The sequence below is a fragment of the Chiloscyllium plagiosum genome, unplaced genomic scaffold, assembly GCF_037043375.1.
Source record: "Chiloscyllium plagiosum isolate Xiang-an unplaced genomic scaffold, Cpla_swu_hap1 HiC_scaffold_34, whole genome shotgun sequence".
In the NCBI taxonomy this organism is placed as follows: domain Eukaryota; kingdom Metazoa; phylum Chordata; class Chondrichthyes; order Orectolobiformes; family Hemiscylliidae; genus Chiloscyllium; species Chiloscyllium plagiosum.
In genome coordinates this window covers 50,446,016-50,469,194 of record NW_028270172.1, presented here as the reverse complement: position 1 = coordinate 50,469,194, position 23,179 = coordinate 50,446,016, and the positions used below count along the sequence as shown (strand labels likewise).

The 23,179-nt window shown below is 40.5% G+C and overlaps 1 protein-coding gene across 1 annotated transcript in view; it reads left to right on the top strand.

Moving 5' to 3' along the window:
* Positions 1-23,179, top strand: part of mak (male germ cell-associated kinase) — a 220,107-nt gene that overhangs the window by 163,563 nt on the left and 33,365 nt on the right. Inside the window, exons 10-11 of the mRNA XM_043719022.2 lie at positions 5,469-5,656; positions 8,570-8,709. Of these exons, the coding sequence (XP_043574957.1) occupies positions 5,469-5,656; positions 8,570-8,709 (328 nt within the window). The remainder of the gene's footprint in view (positions 1-5,468; positions 5,657-8,569; positions 8,710-23,179) is intronic.

The window sequence follows — 23,179 nt, the reverse complement described above, 5'->3', positions numbered from 1 at the left end:
AGTAGAGAAGGATGTGAGGGGATCTGATTGTGATATACCAAATTATGAGATGCATAGATATAGTAAATTATGGGATTCTTTTCCCCTTGGCAGCTGTCTCTAAGACTAGAGAGCATAAATTTGTGGTCAGGAGTAAGTGGTTTAGAGGGAATCTGAGGAATCATGTTTCAACCAGAGGGTGGTAGAAATATAGTACACACTACCTGAGAGAGTGGTCGAAGCAGGTACTCTTGTAATATTGAAGAAGCATCTGGATGAATATTTAAAATGCCAGGGCATGGTAGGCTATGGACCACATGCAGGTGAATGGGGTTAGTATAATTTGATATTTGTTGGTTGGCTTAGCAATAACAATAGCAATGATTGAGATTGGTTTGAGACCTGGAAAAAGTCCTACCAGCATTTCTATTTCCCATCCCATGACAAAAATCCAACCCAGTGTGTGTTCCTACCTGTTTGGGAAAGGTACAAACTAGGAACTGAGTATGTAAATCAGAAGAAACTACTCTACCAAGAGAATGGTGAGAATCATGAGAATGTGGAACACCATATGGAAGGGAGCAATTGAGGTTAAAAAGAAAAGTGCTTTTAAGGGAGGCTAGACACGCAAAGAAGTGAGAAGGGATCTTCGAGGCAATTTGAGATAGTTGAATGAGGAAGGATGGGAAAATGTAGGGTAAGTGCTGTATGTTTGCTTGTTTACCCCTGTTTCTGTACTCTATTCTTTGTCATTTGAATTCATTATTTTGAGCTGTTCTGGCATGCTCCAGAGAGTGACAAAGTGTCAGTGGCCAAGAGTGGGAAAGCCTCGGAGTATGGAAATGAATAAATGCAAAGAAAGGTTGGAGGCAGAACTTAGGTCAAGAGAGTAGAAAATATAATAAAAATAATATGATAATAAACTAATAGTGATTATTAATAAATAATACAAATTTAAACAATCTATATTATTGTTTTTGGGCCATGGTTGGTAGATATAATGTACAAAGGCTGACAAAAAGAAAATTCAGGTTACCTGGATTAGGGAGCTATATTACTTAGTCATGATGTGTTTAACTGGGGTGGAACGAAGTTAAAAATCACACAGCACCAGGTTATAGTCCAAGCATTGCTCCACAGCTACCTAATGAAGAAGCAGCATTCCAAACGCTAGTGCTTCCAAATAAACCTGTTAGACTATAACGTGGTGTTGTGTGATTTTTAACTGTATTACTTAGCTCATTTCTCTTTCCTTGAGTCCAGACCAGCTGAGAGTTACTCTGCACCTAGCCTTAAGCCTGCAGTAGGACTTCATTAACTTTCTGAAATGCCTACTTGTCCTAAGTATGGTTTAAAAATATTTGATCATCTTTTATCTTTAAGCCGTCCCAGACCCTACAGAATGCTAGCAGTTGAATAGATTACTCATTTTAAAGCAAATTGCCTATTCCTATTCAAATAACCCCTCCCCTCAATATGGCTCAGGCTACAAGTTGATAGGTGTTCTATTCAACAATACTTTAGTCAATCAATACTGCATTGCCTTAAATTTTGAGAACGAATGTCCATATTCATTCTTTCCATTGGCAACTCGAGGTGATTCCTAAATTATATGATATTAGATTAGATTACTTACAGTGTGGAAACAGGCCCTTCGGCCCAACAAGTCCACACCGCCCCGCCGAAGCGCAACCCACCCATACCCCTACATTTACCCCTTACCTAACACTATGGAAAATTTAGTATGGCCAATTCACCTGACCTGCACATCTTTGGACTGTGGGAGGAAACCAGAGCACCCGGAGGAAACCCACGCAGACACGGGGAGAACGTGCAAACTCCTCACAGACGGTCACCTGAGGCGGGAATTGAACCCGGGTCTCTGACGCTGTGAGGGAGCAGTGCTAACCACTGTGCCACCGTGCCGCCCACAGTTTTAATTGAATGCCAATGACATCCAACTGATTTTGGGCAGCACGGTGGCTCGGTTCTATGTTGCATATTGTTGTAAAGTTGAGTAAAGTAATTGTAGATTGGGAGGCAAAAAGTTAGAATTTGGTGTGTGTAAAATTGTAAAAGCATTGCATGGTCCCTTTAAAGGATAGTGTTTTTTCTGTGCTTACATTTTAAAAATGGATGTCTGTAAACGGCAGTTTTAACATTTGCAGGTGCATAGAGGGAACCCGAACTGAAACATTTGTATCGAAAGGCAGCACAGTTAGCAGGCCAAGCAGCAGTTTTTTTAAAGTTTAGCCAACATGTTAAACCAGCCACTTACATAGCAAAAACCTATTAAATTTAAATTTGACGGTTTTGGCAACATAGGGCCACTTCTATGTAAGAAATATTGTTATGTCATCAAGGGTATAAAAAAAGCGGGGAGTTGGACAAAGACCCCAGAGTTAACTGCCATTTGCCAGAGCTAAGACCTCTCAGCTCCCTCTATCTCTCTCTCAAGAAATTAGCTCTCACATCATCTATGTATTAGAAAAAAAGCACCATCTAAAAAAAAAGTTACCAATGACATAAAAAGGAGTTCCTGACAGAAGAATCGGAGGAGGTATTACTGACAGAAGACTCGACAGAGGAGACGCAGAACATTCCAGACAACATGTAACATGGCTATAATTTTGACAGACTAAACTGTCTTTTTTGTATATGAATGAGACTTGTATTTATTGGAACAGGATACCACTAGGATCTTAATTCGTGAATACTTAGTAGTCAGAAGGGATTTACTTGGTTTATTAATAGTTTAGCTAACTTGTTCATGTTAGAGTTAAATAAATAAATTGATTTTGGTTAAGAATCTCACAACACCAAGTTATAGTCCAACAGGTTTATTTGGAAGCAATTGCTTTCGGATCACTGCTCCTTCATCAGGCAGCTACCACATCATTATTGTGAATTCAGGGAATTATTTTTATTTAACCACTAGAAGTTACTGAAGAGCAGGTTACCCACTTTTCACACTCTTTTTATAGATTATAGGGTGAGGCTCCTCTTTGGGTGTTTTGATTTTAGTTTTTGGGGGAGGGGGTCAACCTTTGCTTTATAACAATATTATATGTCATTTTGAAAGAGCCCAGGGTTGAAAAGCTAAGACTCAGAGTCGCCTTGACTGTCATAGATCATGCTTTCCACACAATTGCCAGCCATTGATGCTCAGTAAAATTAACATAGGAGAAACTTGGAGTACAGGTTCATGGTTCATTGAAAGTAGTGTCATAGGTAGATAGGATAGTGTGGAAGGCATTTGGTATGCTTTCCTTTATTGGTCAGAGTGTTGAGTACAGGAGTTGGGAGGTCATGCTGCGGCTACACAGGTCATTGGTTAGGTCACTTTTGGAATATTGTGTTCAATTCTGGTCTCCTTTCTATCAGAAGGAGGTTGTGAAACATGAAAGGGTTCAGAAAAGATTTACTAGGATGTTGCCAGGGTTAGAGAATTTGAGCTATAGGGAGAGGCTGAATAGGCTGGGGCTGTTTTACCTGGAGTGTCGGAGGCTGAGGGGTGACCTTATAGAGGTTTATAAAATCATGAGGGGCATGGATAGGATAAATCGACAAGGTCATTTTCTTGGGGGAGTCCAGAACTAGAGGGCATAGGTTTAGGGTGAGGGTGAAAGATATTAAAGGCACCTAAAGCGCAACATTTTCATGCAGAGGGTGGTGCATGTATGGAATGAGCTGCCAGGGAGGCTGGTACAATTGCAGCATTTAAAAGACATCTAGATCGGTATATGGATAGGAAGGGTTAGGAGGGATATGGGCCAGATGCTGGCAAATGGGACTAGATGAGGTTAGGATATCTGGTCAGCATAGACGAGTTGGACCAAAGGGTCTGTTTCTTTGCTGTACTTCTCTATGACTCTACCATTGCTTCCTGAACACCCAGTTTGGGCTATAGCCTCTTGTTCAGCAGCCATATCTTTCTCCCTTATGAAGCTGTTGCTTATGAGCAGTTCCTTGCTGTTCCACATTCCCGTCTTCCGCGCCCAAAAGTACCACTGCAGCCAAATTATTTCTGAGGCATATAATAACATGCAATAAATGAAAAGCTTCCTGTTTGGAGGAAATGGACTGCTGCCTCACAGCACCAGGGTCCCAGGTTCGATTCCAGCCTTGGGCGACTGTCTATGTGGAGTTTGCACATTCTCCCCGTGTCTGCGTGGGTTTCCTCCGGGTGCTCCGGTTTCCTCCCACAATCCAAAGATGTGCAGGTCAGGTGAATTGGCTATACTAAATTGCCCATATTGTTAGGTATATTAGTCAGGGGTAAATGTAGGGGAATAGGTCTGGATGGGTTGTTCTTAGGAGGGTGGTGTGGACTTGTTGGGCCGAAGGGCCTGTTTCTACACTGTAGGAAATCTAATCTAATCATGATTATTTTGGATCTTGAGTCCACTGATATATTGAATACAGGTTAGCAGGCACATGTAACACTATTCTCTTTCTCTCCTCACAAGAGAGTAAATATAATTTTATTGTGCAATGTTATGCAACGAAAATAGTAAATTGTTGACATAAGAGTAGAGATGGAACCCAGAGAGAGAGAAGGACAGGCAGACAAAAGGACAAATGATTGTATTCTAGGGAGAAAGAAAATCCAATATTGAGGACCATAAGTAATTGAAAATGTGTTGACTATGTTGAAAGCAGCCCATGTCGCGACGAGGTCACGATGTGCGGGAAGGTAAAGGACTTGGTAGAAGATGTTCACATTCTAAAATTATTCAATTCATCATTGAGTACTCAAGTCCCCAAGAGAAAAATGCGCTGCTATTCTTCTAGCTTGCACTGATCCTCACTGGAAAACTGCAGCAGGCCTGAGACAGAAGTGTTGGCAAGGCAACATGGTGTTGTGTTGAAGTGGCAGGCAAGTGGAAGCTTGGTCATTTTTGTGAACAGAGTTTGGTGTTCTACAAAGTAGTCATCCCATCTGCTTTTCATCTCCCCATTGTAGAGGAAATCATATTGTGAGCAGTGAGTACAGCTGACTAGCTTGAGTGAGGTATAGGTATGTCACTGATTCACCTGGAAGGTATGTCTGTGCTTTGAATAGTGAGGAGAGTGGAAATAAATCAGCAGGTGTTGTATCTTCTGCAATTGCATATGGAGGTGTCATGGGAGTGTCTGCCTAACTGTTATTCTCTCTCACTCGACACCATCTCTGCCTATCCACTCTGCCTATCTCTGCAACCCCACCCCTTAATCGCCGTCGTTATCACCACAACCTTCAGTATACGTACCACCTTTTCCTAGCCGCTTTCAGTTGCAGTGAAGAGTCACTGGACTTAAAACGTTACCTCCGCTTTGTCTCCAGATGCAGCCAGATCTGCTGAGCTTCTCCAGCAATTTCTGTTTTGTTTCAGATTTCCAGCATCCGCAGTTTGTTGTTTTAGGAGATAAAGGTACTTTGTTTTCATCTTGCAAAAAAGTGTTAAACATAACATTTCTTTCTTTCTCAAACATAAAATTAAATGCAGAATCCAACATCAGGAACTAGCAATAATGCAACAGGTTTTAAAAGTGGCCGACGGCGCTGGGGTCAAACTGCGCTGAACACTAAGGACAGTTGGGATGGTTTTCAAAATTCTGACTTTGGACTGCCCTACTCTAAAGAACCTAGTATAATAGCAGTAAAAGAAAAATCCAGCAATGATTCTCTTCAAAGGTACGTTAATTATTATGTTATTTTTATGTTAAGATTAGTGGCATTTCTGAAAAGTTTTAAAATTGTTTTGATGCAACTTTGTTTTAAGGCCATGTTAGATACAAATATACAGAAATAATAATAATGCTGCATGTCATGCTGTTAAAAATTAAAGGAAGCATCTACAGATACAATGGAACTATACTGAAGTTGCAGCTGAAAGCAAGGCCATTTAAGTCCACAGGCTGAGAAACCAAAATAAAGCGCCCATTCTAATCCCTCCTTCTAGTAATAGTCTAACAGGTTACAGCAGATTCTGACCCATGTTTTCACTGAATTGGGGCTTTCTGCCTCTACCACCAAACTATGCAACAAATTACAATCATCTACCACTTTCTGTGTGAAATGGGCTTTCCTTATGACCCCTCTAATATTTCTACCAATCACTTTAACTTATGCCCTCTGGTAATTTACTTCGCTGCTAGGAGAGACAGGTCTTTCCAGTCTATTCTACCTGGGCTCTCATAATTTTGTAAACTTTAATTAAGCCACTCCCCAGTATTGTCCGTTCTAAGGAGAACCCCCTTCCTGTAATACCACGACCAGAACTGTGTATAATATTCTACCATAGTTTAGCTAGAATTTCATATAATTCCAGCGTTACATCCCTACTTTTATAATGAAAATCCAATTCACATCCAAGAAAAGAAAGCATTCCATTTGCTTTCTTTACGATCTTATCTTCCTGTTCTGCTACCTTCAAGGACTTATAGGCTGATATTTAAGTCCAAATTATGAATATATACAACAGACAGCAAGGCACTCAACATTGAGTCCTCTTGAATATCTCTGAATGAAGTGAATGTTTAAATTATGTAATACAGGTTATAAACTGAAGCTTGGATACTATTGAGTTGATTAACAGTTGAGCACTAATAGTCCCAATTTGTACTTCAGTTTACATTGCTCACAAAGCTCTTTATAGGACTTAGTAAGAATATCTACTCATAGCCCACTGACATAATGAGAATGTTAAGTATTCTGCAATTAATTATGCATAGTTAGAATAGATTGGCTCTTTCATTATTTGACTCACCAATATAGTGAAAAATCAGTTGCACTAGGATGGACTGCAGTAGCTTCAGCCATATGTCAAGCTCTGACAACTGTAGCTTCAGCTGTTCCAATTGGCAATACTTCCTGCAAGGACATAATCATCCAGACGGCAGCAGAATTGTCAGGATTTTCCCATGTACCACAGAGTGTGCACTCTGAGGCTGAGCTGCCATTTCTTGACTTTGTATGGTTTTAATGAGAAACATTGACTAATTAGCTCCTTCACTAGCTGGGACATCACTTTAGCTGTTTTGTAGATGTTGCTTTAATTGTTCATGACTTTGATTGAGGCATGGCTCCCTCACCCTTTAAATCTTCACTCACAACAAACACTAAGTTTCCTCCCACATCTGGTGTTACTGGTGAGTCTCACAAAGAGGTTAGTGATATACATTAAGATCACATTGACAGGCCAAAGGATTAGGCAAAGTATCATGCAGAGATATCTGAAGTGATGCATTCTGATGGGATGAACATGCACAGACAATATAAAATAAAGGATTAAAAAACATGCAGCAGCAGATGGTCCTGGGTTATATATGCACAAATCATTGAAGGTGGAAAAATTGGTTGACAAATATAGAATTACAGTAAAAAAGATCCTAGACTTTTGTACATTGAGGAACAGAGTACAAAAGTGAGGAATTTATAATGAACACGAACAAAACATTAGAGGTAAAAACAATGACTGCAGATGCTGGAAACCAGATTCTGGATTAGTGGTGCTGGAAGAGCACAGCAGTTCAGGCAGCATCCAAGGAGCTTCGAAATCGACGTTTCGGGCCAATTTTTGCCCGAAACGTCGATTTCGAAGCTCCTTGGATGCTGCCTGAACTGCTGTGCTCTTCCAGCACCACTAATCCCGAACAAAACATTAGTTCAGCTTCAACTGGAATATTGAGATCAATTCTGGGCAGCTCACTTTAGGAATTATATAATGGCATTAGAAATGGTGCAGAAAAGATTTAAGAAAATATTCCATGGATGAGGGACTTCAATTACATGATTTGGAGGTGCTGATGTTGGACTTGCGTAGGCAAATTTAAAAATCACATAACACCAAGTTGTAGTCGAACAGGTATATTTGGAAGCACTAGCTTTCAAGGCTCTGCCTCTTCATCAGATGGTACAACTAGTGCTTCCAAATAAATCTGTTGGACTATAACCTGGTGTTGTATGATTTTTAACTTCAATTACATGAACAGAATATTGTTTGATTTTAGAGAAGGTAAGGTTGAGATGAGATTCAATGGAAGCAGTTAAAATCATAAAGAATCTTAACAAGGTAGAAAGGGAGAAACTATTCTCATTGATGGAAGCGTCAAGAACCAGACCACATGGATTTAGGGTGAATAGCAAAACAACAAGAGGTGACACGAGGAAAGCTTTTTTTAACATAGCAAATTTTTAGGATCTGATATACATTGTTTGACAGCTTAGTGAAGGGATATTCAAGCAAGTTTTCCAAAAGAGCTACTTGCCTGTAAAGGCTACAGAGAAAAGGTTTGCAAGTGAGGCTAGCTGAGGTGCTTTTGTAGAAAGCCAGGAAGGAGAAAAGAGGCTGAATATTCTCATTCCATGTGAGTATTCTATGCTTCAATGATTCACTGGGTGTTCAGTCATTTGTGATGTCTTGAATTTGTGAATGGTGCAAGACTTTAATTTATTTGCCCCACAAAACTCCTTTCCCCTAACTGTTTGATGTAGATCTATATCACTCTGCATGTGAAAAATGATTCAAATTATTGTCGACTAATTTTCAGGTGCGACATTATTTGCACTGTGGGGATTTTATGATTATGTGATTATGGTTTATAGGATGGCTGAGCACAATCAACAAAACCATAACATCGGAGGAAACAAAACAGTTCCAAATACCACCATGATGAGACTGGATTCTGGATTATCTACATCTTCAGCTAGGCAACACTATTTGAGGCAGTCAAGATACCTTCCAGGTTAGTCGAGATGTAGATCACAAGTCACTATGTGGTTCATTTACCACATTTTGTAGTCTCCAAAATAAAGAGGCCCGAATTATTCCTGATTTGATCTCTAATTTATGTAAAGTTAAGAGTATTGCTCCCATTAGCCTCAATATTTCATTAGGCCTTCTAATGAATCCTGATTCCAATTGTTTATTGGAAGGGAAGCAATGAGTGAGGACAAGATCAGTTTCAAATTATGCCTTTTATCATTGCTTTCACTTGATTAATCAAAAATATAATCACTGGACAAAGTACCAGAGGGATGTGTATGTAGAATATACCTTAGTATGAGGAATGGTGGCAGATGAGAAATTTGAAGAAAACCACTTATATTTCACTTTAACTATGATATCAGCCTAGAAGTTCAAACACACAACATCTGTTTTCTACAACTCAAAGAGCCTCAGAACATTTCAAACAGGCAACGAGGACACTAGAATTAATTTTGAACCAGAAGAATTTCATATGCCATATTAGTATCCATAAGTCCATTGGTATCAAAATTATATAAAAGAGCTGAAGAGAATATCTGAGTTAGAATCCTGAGCCCCATGCAGAGCACATTCACAACTTTGGCATATCCCAATATAGGGCCGCACGGTAGCTTATTGGTTAGCCCTGCTGCCTCACAGCGCCAGGGACCTGGGTTCGATTCCAGCCTCAGGCGACTGTCGATGTGGAGTTTGTGCATTCTCCCCATGTCTGCATGGGTTTCCTTCAGGTGCTCCAGTTTCCTGTAAATTGGCCATTCTAAATTGCCCATAGTGTTCAGGGATATGTAGGTTAGGTGCATTAGTCATGGGTAAAAATGTAGGGTAGGGGAATGGGTTGCTCTTCAGAGGGTCAGTATGGACGTGTTAGGCCAAATGGCCTGTTTCCACACTGTGGGAATTCTTCTATTCTATGAAAACCGTGCCATGTAATGTATTTATCCAGCAGGATGTGGTGCTAACTGGCAAGAATAAATCTTCATACCAGCAGCATAAAACAAAATACAAGTTTGTTGCTGATTTGTCATTTCAGGCACTGGTTAACATCTGGCAGTTCTTAAGTTACCTTATTGTTCTTGAAATTTTACTTTAGATTAGATTCTCTACAGTATGGAAACAGGCCCTTTGGCCCAACCAGTTCACACCGACCCTCCAAAGAGTAACCCACCCAGAACCATTTCCCTCTGACTAATGCACCTTGCACTATGGGCAATTTAGCATGGCCAATTCACCTGACCTGCACATCTTTGGACTGTGGGAGGAAACCGGAGCACCCAGAGGAAACCCACGCAGACACGGGGAGAATGTGCAAACTCCACATAGACAGTCGCCCAAGGCTGGAATCAAACCTGGGACCCTGGTGCTGTGAGGCAGCAGTGCTAACCACTGAGCCACCGTGCCGTCCATTTCCTCCAAACAGGAAGCTTTTCATTTATTGCATGTTATTATATGCCTCAGAAATAATTTGGCTGCAGTGGTACTTTTGGGTGCGGAAGACGGGAATGTGGAACAGCAAGGAACTGCTCATAAGCAACAGCTTCATAAGGGAGAAAGATATGGCTGCTGAACAAGAGGCTATAGCCCAAACTGGGTGTTCAGGAAGCAATGGTAGAGTCATAGAGAAGTACAGCAAAGAAACAGACCCTTTGGTCCAACTCGTCTATGCTGACCAGATATCCTAACCTCATCTAGTCCCATTTGCCAGCACCTGGCCCATATCCCTCCTAACCCTTCCTATCCATATACCGATCTAGATGTCTTTTAAATGCTGCAATTGTACCAGCCTCCCTGGTAGCTCATTCCATACATGCACCACCCTCTGCATGAAAATGTTGCGCTTTAGGTGCCTTTAATATCTTTCACCCTCACCCTAAACCTATGCCCTCTAGTTCTGGACTCCCCCAAGAAAATGACCTTGTCGATTTATCCTATCCATGCCCCTCATGATTTTATAAACCTCTATAAGGTCACCCCTCAGCCTCCGACGCTCCAGGTAAAACAGCCCCAGCCTATTCAGCCTCTCCCTATAGCTCAAATTCTCTAACCCTGGCAACATCCTAGTAAATCTTTTCTGAACCCTTTCATGTTTCACAACCTCCTTCTGATAGAAAGGAGACCAGAATTGAACACAATATTCCAAAAGTGACCTAACCAATGACCTGTGTAGCCGCAGCATGACCTCCCAACTCCTGTACTCAACACTCTGACCAATAAAGGAAAGCATACCAAATGCCTTCCACACTATCCTATCTACCTATGACACTACTTTCAATGAACCATGAACCTGTACTCCAAGTTTCTCCTATGTTAATTTTACTGAGCATCAATGGCTGGCAATTGTGTGGAAAGCATGATCTATGACAGTCAAGGCGACTCTGAGTCTTAGTTTTTCAACCCTGGGCTCTTTCAAAATGACATATAATATTGTTATAAAGCAAAGGTTGACCCCCTCCCCCAAAAACTAAAATCAAAACACCAAAAGAGGAGCCTCACCCTATAATCTATAAAAAGAGTGTGAAAAGTGGGTAACCTGCTCTTCAGTAACTTCTAGTGGTTAAATAAAAATAATTCCCTGAATTCACAATAATGATGTGGTAGCTGCCTGATGAAGGAGCAGTGATCCGAAAGCAATTGCTTCCAAATAAACCTATTGGACTATAACTTGGTGTTGTGAGATTCTTAACCAAAATCAATTTATTTATTTAACTCTAACATGAACAAGTTAGCTAAACTATTAATAAACCAAGTAAATCCCTTCTGACTACTAAGTATTCACGAATTAAGGTCCTAGTGGTATCCTGTTCCAATAAATACAAGTCTCATTCATATACAAAAAAGACAGTTTAGTCTGTCAAAATTATAGCCATGTTACATGTTGTCTGGAATGTTCTGTGTCTCCTCTGTCGAGTCTTCTGTCAGTAATACCTCCTCCGATTCTTCTGTCAGGAACTCCTTTTTATGTCATTGGTAACTTTTTTTTTAGATGGTGCTTTTTTTCTAATACATAGATGATGTGAGAGCCAATTTCTTGAGAGAGAGAGAGGGAGCTGAGAGGTCTTAGCTCTGGCAAATGGCAGTTAACTCTGGGGTCTTTGTCCAACTCCCCGCTTTTTTTATACCCTTGATGACATAACAATATTTCTTACATAGAAGTGGCCCTATGTTGCCAAAACTGTCAAATTTAAATTTAATAGGTTTTTGCTATGTAAGTGGCTGGTTTAACATGTTGGCTAAACTTTAAAAAAACTGCTGCTTGGCCTGCTAACTGTACTGCCTTTCGATACAAATGTTTCAGTTCGGGTTCCCTCTATGCACCTGCAAATGTTAAAACTGCCGTTTACAGACATCCATTTTTAAAATGTAAGCACAGAAAAAACACTATCCTTTAAAGGGACCATGCAATGCTTTTACAATTTTACACACACCAAATTCTAACTTTTTGCCTCCCAATCTACAATTACTTTACTCAACTTTACAACAATATGCAACATAGAACTGTACAGCACAGCAATGGGCCTTTCTACCCACGATGTTATGCCAAACATGATAAACCAGCCAAATTTAATTAATTCCTTCTGTTTGCCCTTGGGCCATATCTCTTCAATCCTTACATATTCACGTGCTTATCTAAAAGTCTCTTGCTTATCTAAATGACCTTTAAACTCCTAACATACCTGCCTCCACCACCACCCTTAGCAGCATATTCCAGACTCCCACCACTCTCTGTGTAAAAAACCTGTCCCTCATATCTCCTTTGTACTTTCCCCCTTTAACCTTGAAATCATGCCCCCTAGTTTTAGACTTTTCAACTCTGACCATCAGACCTGTCTATGTATCTCGTAGCTTTATAGACTTCCATCAAGTCTCCCCTCAACCTCTGCCACTCCAGAGAAAACAACCTGAATTTTTCTAGCCTCTCCTTATAGCTCATACCCTCTAATCCAAACAGCATCCTGGTAAGCCTCTTCTGCACTCTCACCAAAGCTCCAAATCCTTCCTTAATGTGGTGGCCAGAATCGAATGCAATACTGTAAATGCCTAACCAAAGACTTATAAAGCTGCAACATAATGTCCTGACCCTTGTACTCAATTCCCTAACCAATAAAAGCAAACATGCCATATGCTTTCTTTGCCATCCTAACTAATTGCATGTCCACTTTCAGGGAACTATGAACTCGAACCCTAAGATCCCTCTGTACACTGAGCACGGTGGCTCAGTGATCAGCACTGCTGCCTCACAGCGCCAGGGGCCCGAATTCAATTCCCACCTCGGGCAACTGTCTGTGTGGAGTTTGCACATTCTCCCCGTGTCTGCGTGGGTTTCCTCCGAATGCTCCGGTCTCCTCACACAGTCTAAAGATGTGCAGGTCAGGTGAATTGGCCATGCTAAATTGCTCATAGTGTTAGTCAGGGGTAAATGTAGGGGATTGGGTCTGGGTGGGTTGCTCTTCGGAGGGTCGGTGTGGACTTGTTGGGCCGAAGAGCCTGTGTCCACACTGTAGGGAATCTAATCTAAAAACTATCAGTGCTGTTCAGGTTCTTCCTATTAATTGTATATTTTTCCTTAACATTTGATCTCCCAAAGTACAGCACCTCATACTTACCCGGATTAACCTCCATCTGCCATTTCTTAACCCATATCTACAACTGATCTATATCCTGCGGTATCCTTTGACAACCTTAAAAACTATCCATAACTCAACTGATCTTTCTATCACCTGCAAATTTAGTAACCCACCTATCCACATTTTCATTTAAGTCATTTATGTATATATCACAAACAGCAGAGGTCCCTTTATGGATCCCTGCAGAACACCACTTGTCATGGACCTCCAATCTGAAAAACACCTTTCCACCACACCCCCTGTCTTCAATGGGCAAGCCAATTCTGAATCCACGCTGCCAAGTCACTGTGCATCCCATGCATCTTAATCTTCTGCATGAGCCTACCATGAGGGACCTTGTCAAAAGCCTTACTAAAATTCATGTAAACAACATCCACCTCTCTACCTTCATCAATCACCTTCGTCACCTCCTCAAAAAATTCAACACAAAGCCTTTGCTGACTGTCCCTAATTAAGCTGTGCTTTTCCAAATGCTTGTGGATATTATCCCTAAGAAATCTCTCCAATACCTTCCCAACCACTAATGTAAGACTCACTGATTATCCCTATTTCCCTTCTTCAATAGAGTAACGTGAGCCAGTCCACCAGGGCCTCTCTAGTGGTTAGCTAGGATGTAATGATATTGGTCAATATCCTAGCAATCTTCTCTCTTGCCTCTCTTAATAACCTAGGGTACATAGCATTGGGCCCTGCGGACTAATACACCTGAATGCTCTTCAAGAGACCTAACACCACTTCTTTCTTGATCTCTTGTGCTTTTTTGACACCGAATTCTTCTTCACTCCCCTGATTGGTCATGGTGATTGATCCAGCTTCTCCCAAATTTTTTTTTAAAGCTATACTTTATTTCTTAAAAATCTCTTTGTATATGTACATTATCACAAAAGCAATTCAGTTATGTATAGTTACATATCAAGTAAATAAACAAAATATTGGCCTTCGACTATCCAAAAATCCAAAGAGCTCTCTTATACATACAATACTCATAGTTGCATATATTTGAGGCCCTCGGACAGTCCAATAACTGAACCGACCTCCTTTACCTTCAGCAGAAAGACCTCAGACATTGGTCTTTCCCCACTGCGCCTTGGCAGCAGCTGCCCCAAGCTTTAGTTCATCCCTCATCATGTAGTCCTGGACCTTGGAAGTGCTGGTCTGCAACAATCAGTTGGAGTCACTTCTCCTAGAATGCTCCTCAGCAAAGCCTCTCTGTCTTCCTGTATTGGATGTTCTTCCTCTTGCTTATCAATTTGGTGGTTCTTCCTCACTCCACTGATTGGTCATGGTGACTAAGCCGACTTCTCCCAGAAAGGTTTTATTTGCAATAAAAACATACTTTATTCATAGAAGGAAATCTTTATGTACTTACACAGTTAATGAAGCCATTCAGATCTGTAATATTTTTACTTACAGAGAAGCAAATAAATATTGGGGATCAGTTTCTATACATTTACAGTTAAACTCTTGGCATTTAGCAGAGGAATCGGGAGGGTCCAATTACTCAATGGACCCCATTATGCTTTGGCAGAAGGACATTGCAGGGTGGTCCTTACCCACTGTGCCTTGGCAACAGGTGCCCCAAGCTTTAGTGCGCCCCTCAGCACATAGTCCTGGACCTTGGAATGTGCCAGTCTATAACACTCAGTTGGGGTCAACTGTTTCAACTGGAAGAGCAACAACCACTGCGTTCCTCTCCTAATTCTAACCTCTTTGCTAATTCTACAAGTATGGTCTTTTCATTCTAAATGTTCTTGGCAAATCTGGGAATCATCTTCAAACCCCAGAACCTCTGTAGCAACTTTAAGAGCCATTTCTCTCACTTTTAATTTAACCAACCACAAGTAACCAAAATTAAACAAAATCATCTACGTTTTATTTAAAGATCTAGGACACTAATCGGCAAGTGTTTAAATCTGCTGGGACCTTACCTGTTCAAATCTGTCCAAATCTCAGGCTGGATCTAACTAAACCTGTCCAAATCACAGACCTGAGACCCCAAACTGTTACAACATGGGGTAAACCCTTCTGCTAATTTAAACCAAGCACACAGAAAAGCTCACCTCGCCTCATAATCTGTTGATTATGTTGAAAGTACCCAAATTCCACTATTTAAAGAAAAAATTAACAATTTATTCTTTAACTCCAAAAAGAGAACATTAAACTGTAAGCCTCCTTTCTCTTAAAATTTCTTACCTACCTCCCACTCTATAACAATATACTGATCCAATAAAGCCTCTGTAAAATTTACAGCAAATCAATTTTGAAAACCAGTTGTCATCTTTGGTTGTCGAACTCCCTGTCTGTAGATATATGAGGATTAAGAGGGTAGATCGAGGATAAAGGAGGGAATTTATGTGTGGAGCCAGAGGAAGTGGGTGAGATCCTTAACAAATACTTTGCATTGGTATTCACAAAGGAGAAGGAGACAGTGGATGAAGGAGGAGTAAGTTGATATTCTGAGTCATATAAATATAAAAAAGGAGGAGGGTTGAGCATTTTGAAAAGCATGAAGGTAAACAAGTCCCTCAGACCTGATGGGATCTATCCCAGAACACTGAGGGAGGCAAGTGTGGAAATTGCTGGAGCCTTGTATAAAATCTTTCTATCCTAATTGCCCTTAAGTAGAGTGTCTTGCTTAAGCTATTTTAGAGGGCAGTTAAGATTCAACTGCATTGCTGTGGGTCTGGAGGCACATGTATGCTAAATCAGGTAAGGTTGATAGATCTCCTTCCCTAAAGGATGCTAGTGAACCAGATACATTTTTGTGACAATTAACAGTGGTTTCCTGGTCATTGCTAGTCCAGTTTTTTACTAGATTCAAATGTCTTAGTGAGATTTGAACCTGTGTCCCTTAAGCATTTTATTACTAGTCCAGATACAAAACTTTACCCTCACCACATCCCTATAGTGTAGAGCTAGTGTAATCTTGTCTAGTGTCACTGGGTACTGAAGGATCGAAAGGGACAGAAATAGGCAAACAGTTAAACTGTTGGATATAAAACCCCATAACCAGGGCCTCAGGTCTTCAAAGGTGAGGGGTCAGGGTTAAAACCGTCAAAGGTCAAGAATTTAGGGAGCAGGATCTTCAGGGGTTGAAGTCTTTTGTGAAGGGAGGACTTCAGGAAAGGAAATTGAGTCAAAAGGCTAGGTGAGAAATGTATTGGGATGAGCAAAGATGAAGATTTGATTTTCAGGGATATCTTCTGTTCCGAAATCTCGTCAGTGACTGTCGAACTGAAATCCAGGGACATGTCCAGGTGCGAAAAGGATAAAATGTATAGTGGCATTCCTAAAAAGGAAATCAGGAAGGCAAAAAGATTGGCAGATGAGGTTAAGAACAAACCAAAGAGATTGTACAAGCACATAAAGAGCTAAAGAGCACCTCGGGAGAGAATGGGCCTCTTAGAGATTGATGAGGCAATCTGAGGTGGTAGGAGAGATATTAAATGAATATGTCACATTGTTTTTTTACTGGGGAGAAATAAATGGAGTCCAGGGAACTCAGGGAAATAAATATTGATGTTTTGAAAACAATTTACATTACAGAAGAGGAAGTGCTGGAGGTCTTAGAAAACATAAACATGGATAAATTGATTAGATTAGATTACTTACAGTTTGGAAACAGGCCCTTCGGCTCAACAAGTCCACACCGACCCGCCGAAGAGCAATCCACCCAGACCCATTCCCCTACATTTACCCCTTCACCTAACACTACGGGCAATTTAGCATGGCCAATTCACCTAACCTGCACATTTTTGGACTGTGGGAGGAAACCGGAGCACCTGGAGGAAACCCACGCAGACATTGGGAGAATGTGCAAACTCCACATAGACAGTTGCCTGAGGTGGGAAGAACCCGGGTCTCTGGTGCTGTGCCGCCGTGCTGCCCATAAATCTCCGGGATCTGATCGAGTGCATCCCAAGAAGTCATAGAAAGTTAGGGAGAAAATTATGGGGATCCTAACAAAAATATTTGTATCATCTATAACCACAGGTGAAGTGCCAGAGGATTAAAGATGGCTAATGTTGTACCTTGATATAAGAAAGGCTGTATGGAGAAGCTTGGGAACTGTAGATCTGTGAGGCTGACATCAGTGATGGGTAAATGGTTGGATGTGATTCTGAAAGATAGGATTTACGTGCATTTGAAAGGGCAAGGAATGATTAGGGATAGTCAGCATGACTTTGTGTAGAGGAAATCATATCTTACTGACTTGATTGAGGTTTTTGAGGAAGTAACCAAAAAGATTGACAAGGGCAGAGTGGTAGACATTGTTTACTTGGACTTTAGTAAAGTTCTACACAGTGGATTAATTAGTAAAGTTAGATCACATGGGATTCAGGTTAGCTTGCCAATTGGATATAAAATTGGCTTTATGGTAGGAGACAGAGGGTGGTAGTGGATTTTTTCAGACTGAAGACCTGTGACTAGCAGTGTTTCACAGGGATTAGTGCTGAATACATTTTTGTTTGTCATTTATATAAATGATTTAGATGAGAATATATTAGGCATGGTTGGTAAGTTACCAAAATTGGTGGTATAGTGGACAGTAAAGAAGGTTATCTCAGATTGCAAAGAGATCTTGATCAATGGACTCAGGAGTAGTAGATGGGGTTTAATTTGGATAAATGTGAGGTATTGCATTTTGGTAAAACAAACAAGAACAGGCCTTAAACAATTAATGGCAGGGTAGTATTGTCGAACAGAGAGACATAGGGGTTCAGGTAAATAATTCTTTGAAATTTGCGTCACGGGTAGACAGGATGGTTAAGAAGGCATTTAGCATGCTTGCTTTCATTACTCAGACCATTGAGTGCAGGAGTTGGGACGTCATGTTGAGGTTGTATAGGACATTGGTGAGACCTCTTTTGGAGTTCTGTGTACAATTCTGGTCACTCTGTTGTGGGAAGGACATTATTAAACTGAGGAGGGTTCAAAAAAGATTTACTAGAATATTACTGAGAATATAGAGTTTGAGTTATAAAAATAGGCTTGATAGGCTGGGAGTATTTTCACTGGAGTATAGCAGGCTGAAGAGTGATCTTATAGAGGCTTATAAAATCATGAGGGGCATACATAAAGTGAATAGCAAAGGTATTTTCTCTAAGGTTGGAGGTGTTTAAAACTAGTGGGGATATTTTTAGGTTAATAGGAGGAAGATTTACAAAGGACATGAGCTTTTTTCCACATAATGGTGTGGAATAAACTGCCAGAGTAAGTGGTGAATGCATGTACGGTTGCAGTGTTTAAAGACATGAAAAAGTACATGATACTGTTATGAAACGGTGGTAAACTCTTCTGTTAATGAAACCAAACACCCAGAAAAGCCCACCTCACCTAATAATCTGTTAAAATATGAGTGAGAGAGATATCCCAAATTCCACTATTTAAAGAAAATAATATCAATTTATTCTTTAACCCTCACAGTGAACATTAAACTACAACTGTTCACAAATTCAAGCCCCCCTTTCTCTTAAATGGTTATTACCTGCCTCCAATTCTATAACAATTTGCTGTTCCAATAAGACCCTTATTAAAATTACATCAACTTAATTTCAAAACCACAGAGCCGCTGTTGTCTTCGGTGTCTGACTTTTTTCAGCTGAAGATCACCCTGGATTGTCTTCTTTATTTTCACTGAGAAAATGTTTCACATGAAAAGGTACCTTTGATGGAGAGTGTTTCCTAATTTCTTGCAACTGTGTTGATGGCAACTCCTCTATCTCCAATTTTTAAAATGCCTGCATTTTTATATCCCCAACATCGGATCGTCTCATTGGTTCAATGTTGGCAAGGTTAGGTTTTAGTGTCCTGGGGCCTAACTTAAACTGATTGGTTAAATTTGAATTGTTGTCAAAACAGCAACCAACTCCGATATACATTTCACTGCCAAATGTTACATATTTTCAATTTTCCTGTACACTCAGGAACTGCCTTCTAGTCATATACACAGGTGCTTGTAAGTTCCCAGTTTAGAACAGCATTCACTCTCTCTTAAACGTACAGCACATGTCTTCAACTTCATAACAATATAGTATTGCTATTGTACCTGCCTCCAACACCTCACCTGGGAGGGTATTCCAGGCTGTCTGTAAAAAGGTTGCCCGTTACATCTCCTTTAAATTTGCCCCCTTTACTTTAAGCCAATGCTCTCTATCATTGACATTTCTACCCTGGGAAAAATACTCTGACTATCTATTCTACTGATGCCTCTCAAAGTTCTGTAAACTTATATCAGGTCACCGCTCATCCTTTGATGTTCAAGTGAAAACAAGCCAAGTTTGTCTAATCTCTTCTCACAACTAAAACCCTCCAAACTGTGTAGATCCTAGTAAATAATTTCTGTATCCTCTCCAAAGCCTCCACATCCAGAGGACAACCAGACCGTATACAATATTCAAAGTGTGGCCTAACTTTAGCAATAAGTACATGAATAGGAGAGGTTTGTAGGGATATGGGTCAATGCAGGCAGGTGTGACTAGTTTCAATTGAGAACATGGTCAGCATGGACTAGTTGGACTGAAGGGTCTGTTTCCATGCTGTATTACTTTACGACTCAATCCTCTTTAGTCTCCAGAGAGGTCTCAAAGGACTGAAAAATAGACAACACTTTATCTTTGTTAAAGAAGGGCAACAGGTATAGTCCAGGAAATTACAGGCTGGTGACCTTTATGTCAGTGGTATGGAGATTATTGGAGAAGATTCTTAGGGGTAGGAATTACTCAGATTTGGAAACATATAGACTTATTAGCAATAGGCAGCATGGTTTTGTGTGGGGAAGATCATGTCTGACAAACTTGATTGAATTTTACCAGGATATTGCCTGGTTTGGAGGGTATTAGCTGTGAGGAGAGATTGGACCTTTGTTTTCACTTGAATGTCGAAGGATAACAGATGATCTGATAGACATTTACAAGATAACGAAAGGCATGGATAGAATCGATAGTCGGAATCTTTTTCTCAGAGTAGAAATGTCAATTGTATGGGATATAGATTTAAAGTAAAGAGAAGTAAGTTTAAAGGAGAAATAAGAGGCAGGTTTTTTACACACATGGTGGTGAGTGTCTGGAATGTCCTGCCAGATGAGGTGTGGAAAGGCAGATACAATAACAATGTTTAAAAGGCATCTTGACAAAAGTATGAAAAGAGGATAGAGGATGCAAACAGTGTAGAGGCAAAAAGGTTTTTAGTTTTAAAAAGGCATCATGTGTTGGTCCAGTCTCAGTGGGCCAAAGGGCTTGCTGCTGTGCAATACTGTGTTGTTTGTTCTTGATTTTTGAATGCATGTCTATGCAGGAGAGAGGGCTTTCAATTTCTGGAATATTGGAACCATTTTTGGCGCAGTGGGGCCTGTACAAGATAGACGAATTGCCCTTGAACTGGAATGGGGCATCCTTGTGGGGAAGTTTGCCTATGTTGTTGGAGAGGGTTGAAACTAACTTGTCAGAGTGTCCAATCCAGAGAAAATGTTAAAGGAAACTGAATTGCGAAAATTAGAAGAGATAGCAAGAAAGTCAAGGAGATGTTCAAATTATATTCTAAGACCATAACAAATAAGAACAGGAGTAGGCCATTCAGCCCCTCAAGTCTGCTCCACCATTCAATGGGATCATAGCTGATGTGACATTCCTCACATCCACTTTCCTTGTAACCTTTGTAACCCTTGTTTCCTATACTGATCAAGAATCTATCTCAGCCTTAAAGATACATAAAGACTCTGGCCGCACAGCTGCCTGTGGGAAGAAGTTCCAATACTCCTAACCCTCCAAGAGAAGGAATTCCTCCTTATCCCCGTCTTAAATTGGTGCCCTTTTATTCTAAGACTGTGCTGTTTGGTCTTAGACTCTCTCATAAGGGGAAACGTCCTCTCAGCATTTAGTCTGTCAAGGCCTTAAGAAACCTATATGTTTCAATGAGATCACTTCTGATTATGCTAAACTCCAGTGAGTAGAGTCCCAATCTGTTTAATCTTTGCTCAAAAGACAATCCCTCCATACTGGGATCATCCCAGTGAGCCTTCTCAGAATGCTTCCAAAGAGATGATATCTTTCCTTAAATAAGGGGAACAAAATCACTCACAGCACTTCAGGTATGGTTTCACCAGCACCTTGTACAGATGCAGTAAGATGACCTTACTGTTATATTTCAGCACCCTTGAAATTAAGGACCAACATTCCATTAGTCTTGCTGATGACCTGCTGCGCCTCTGTGCTCATTTTGTGTTTCATACAAGTACGAGGAGAAAGTGAGGACTGCAGATGCTGGAGATCAGAGCTGAAAATGCGTTGCTGGAAAAGCGCAGCAGGTCAGGCAGCATCCAAGGAACAGGAGAATCGACGTTTCGGGCATAAGCCCTTCTTCCTGTTCCTTAGATGCTGCCTGACCTGCTGCGCTGTTCCAGCAACACATTTTCAGCTTTCATACAAGTACTCCCAAGTCCCTTTGAGTTGCAGCTTTCTGCATGTTTTTTTCCATTTAAATGCTACTCTATTCATTTGTTCTCCCCATCAAAATGAACAACTTCACATTTTCCCAAGTTACACTCCAATTGCCAACTTCTTGCCCACTTATCTAACCATCAATATCTCTCTCTAAACTCTTGGTATTCTCCTTGCAACTTGCCTTTCCACCTACTTTTTTGTGTCATCTGAAATTTGGCTTCAGTACATTCACTTCTTTCCTCAAATTCATTAATATATACTATAAACAGTTGCAATTCGAGGACTGATCCCTTTGAAACCCCACTTGTTACAGGTCAAGAACCTGAAACAACATTCCCACTCACTGTTTCCTATCCATTAGCCAATGCTGTATCCATGCTAATGAACTACCTCCAACACCATGGGCTCTTATCTTCTAACTTAAACTCTAAAGATGGGTTCCTGGACTCGAAACGTTAGTTCTGTTTTCTCTCTACAGTGGCTGCCAGATCTGCTGAGCTTCTCCAGCAATATCTATTTTTGAATAGAAATTATAAGCCAGTTAAGGCACAAGGGAGTTTGCCAAGATTGCATAATATTTATTGTAATGCAACAAATCTGATAAACAAGGCAGATGAGTGAAGGGCATAAATTAAGACATGGAGGTATGATGTCATTACAATCACTGACACCTGGGTGAGAAAGGGGCAGGATTGGTAGCTCAATATTTCAGTGTATAAGGTGAGATATAGAAGGAGGCAAAAGATGGTGTGTTGCATAATTGATCAGAGAATCGATTTCAGCTGTTAGAGAAATGACATTATAGAAGGCTCCTCAAATGAAGCCATGTGAGTAGATCTAAAAATCAAATAGGGGCAATCACATTGCTGGAATTTGTACTATATGCCCCCCAAAAGTATGAGAGAAATAGAAGAGCAGATGCATTGGCAATTTCAGAGAAGTAAATCGGGCAGTGAAAGTCAGGAATTCCAACTTTCTCAAAATTAACTGTTATCGTCACAGTGTGAAAGATTTTGAGGGAGCGTAATTTTTAAAATAAATCCTGGGAAACTTTCTAAGCCAGTATGTAGACGGCACTACAAAAGAGGGGATGGCCCTAGACTTAATTTTAAGTAATGAAGCTGACTAAGTGGTTGAACATCTGTGGAGAAGCATTTTGCAGACAGATTATAACTCCATTAAATTCAAGATAGAAATGGAAAAGAACAAGGATATGCGTGAAATCAAAGTTCTAAATTGGGGGAAGGGTGAATTTAACAAAATCATGTATGCTTTGACCAGATTGGACTGAGAACAGACAAGTTTGTGTAAATCTGTCAGAACAGCAGATGCATTCATGAAAGAGATTGTGGGAATAGAAGGAAATGGGGAGAGCCAGTATGTT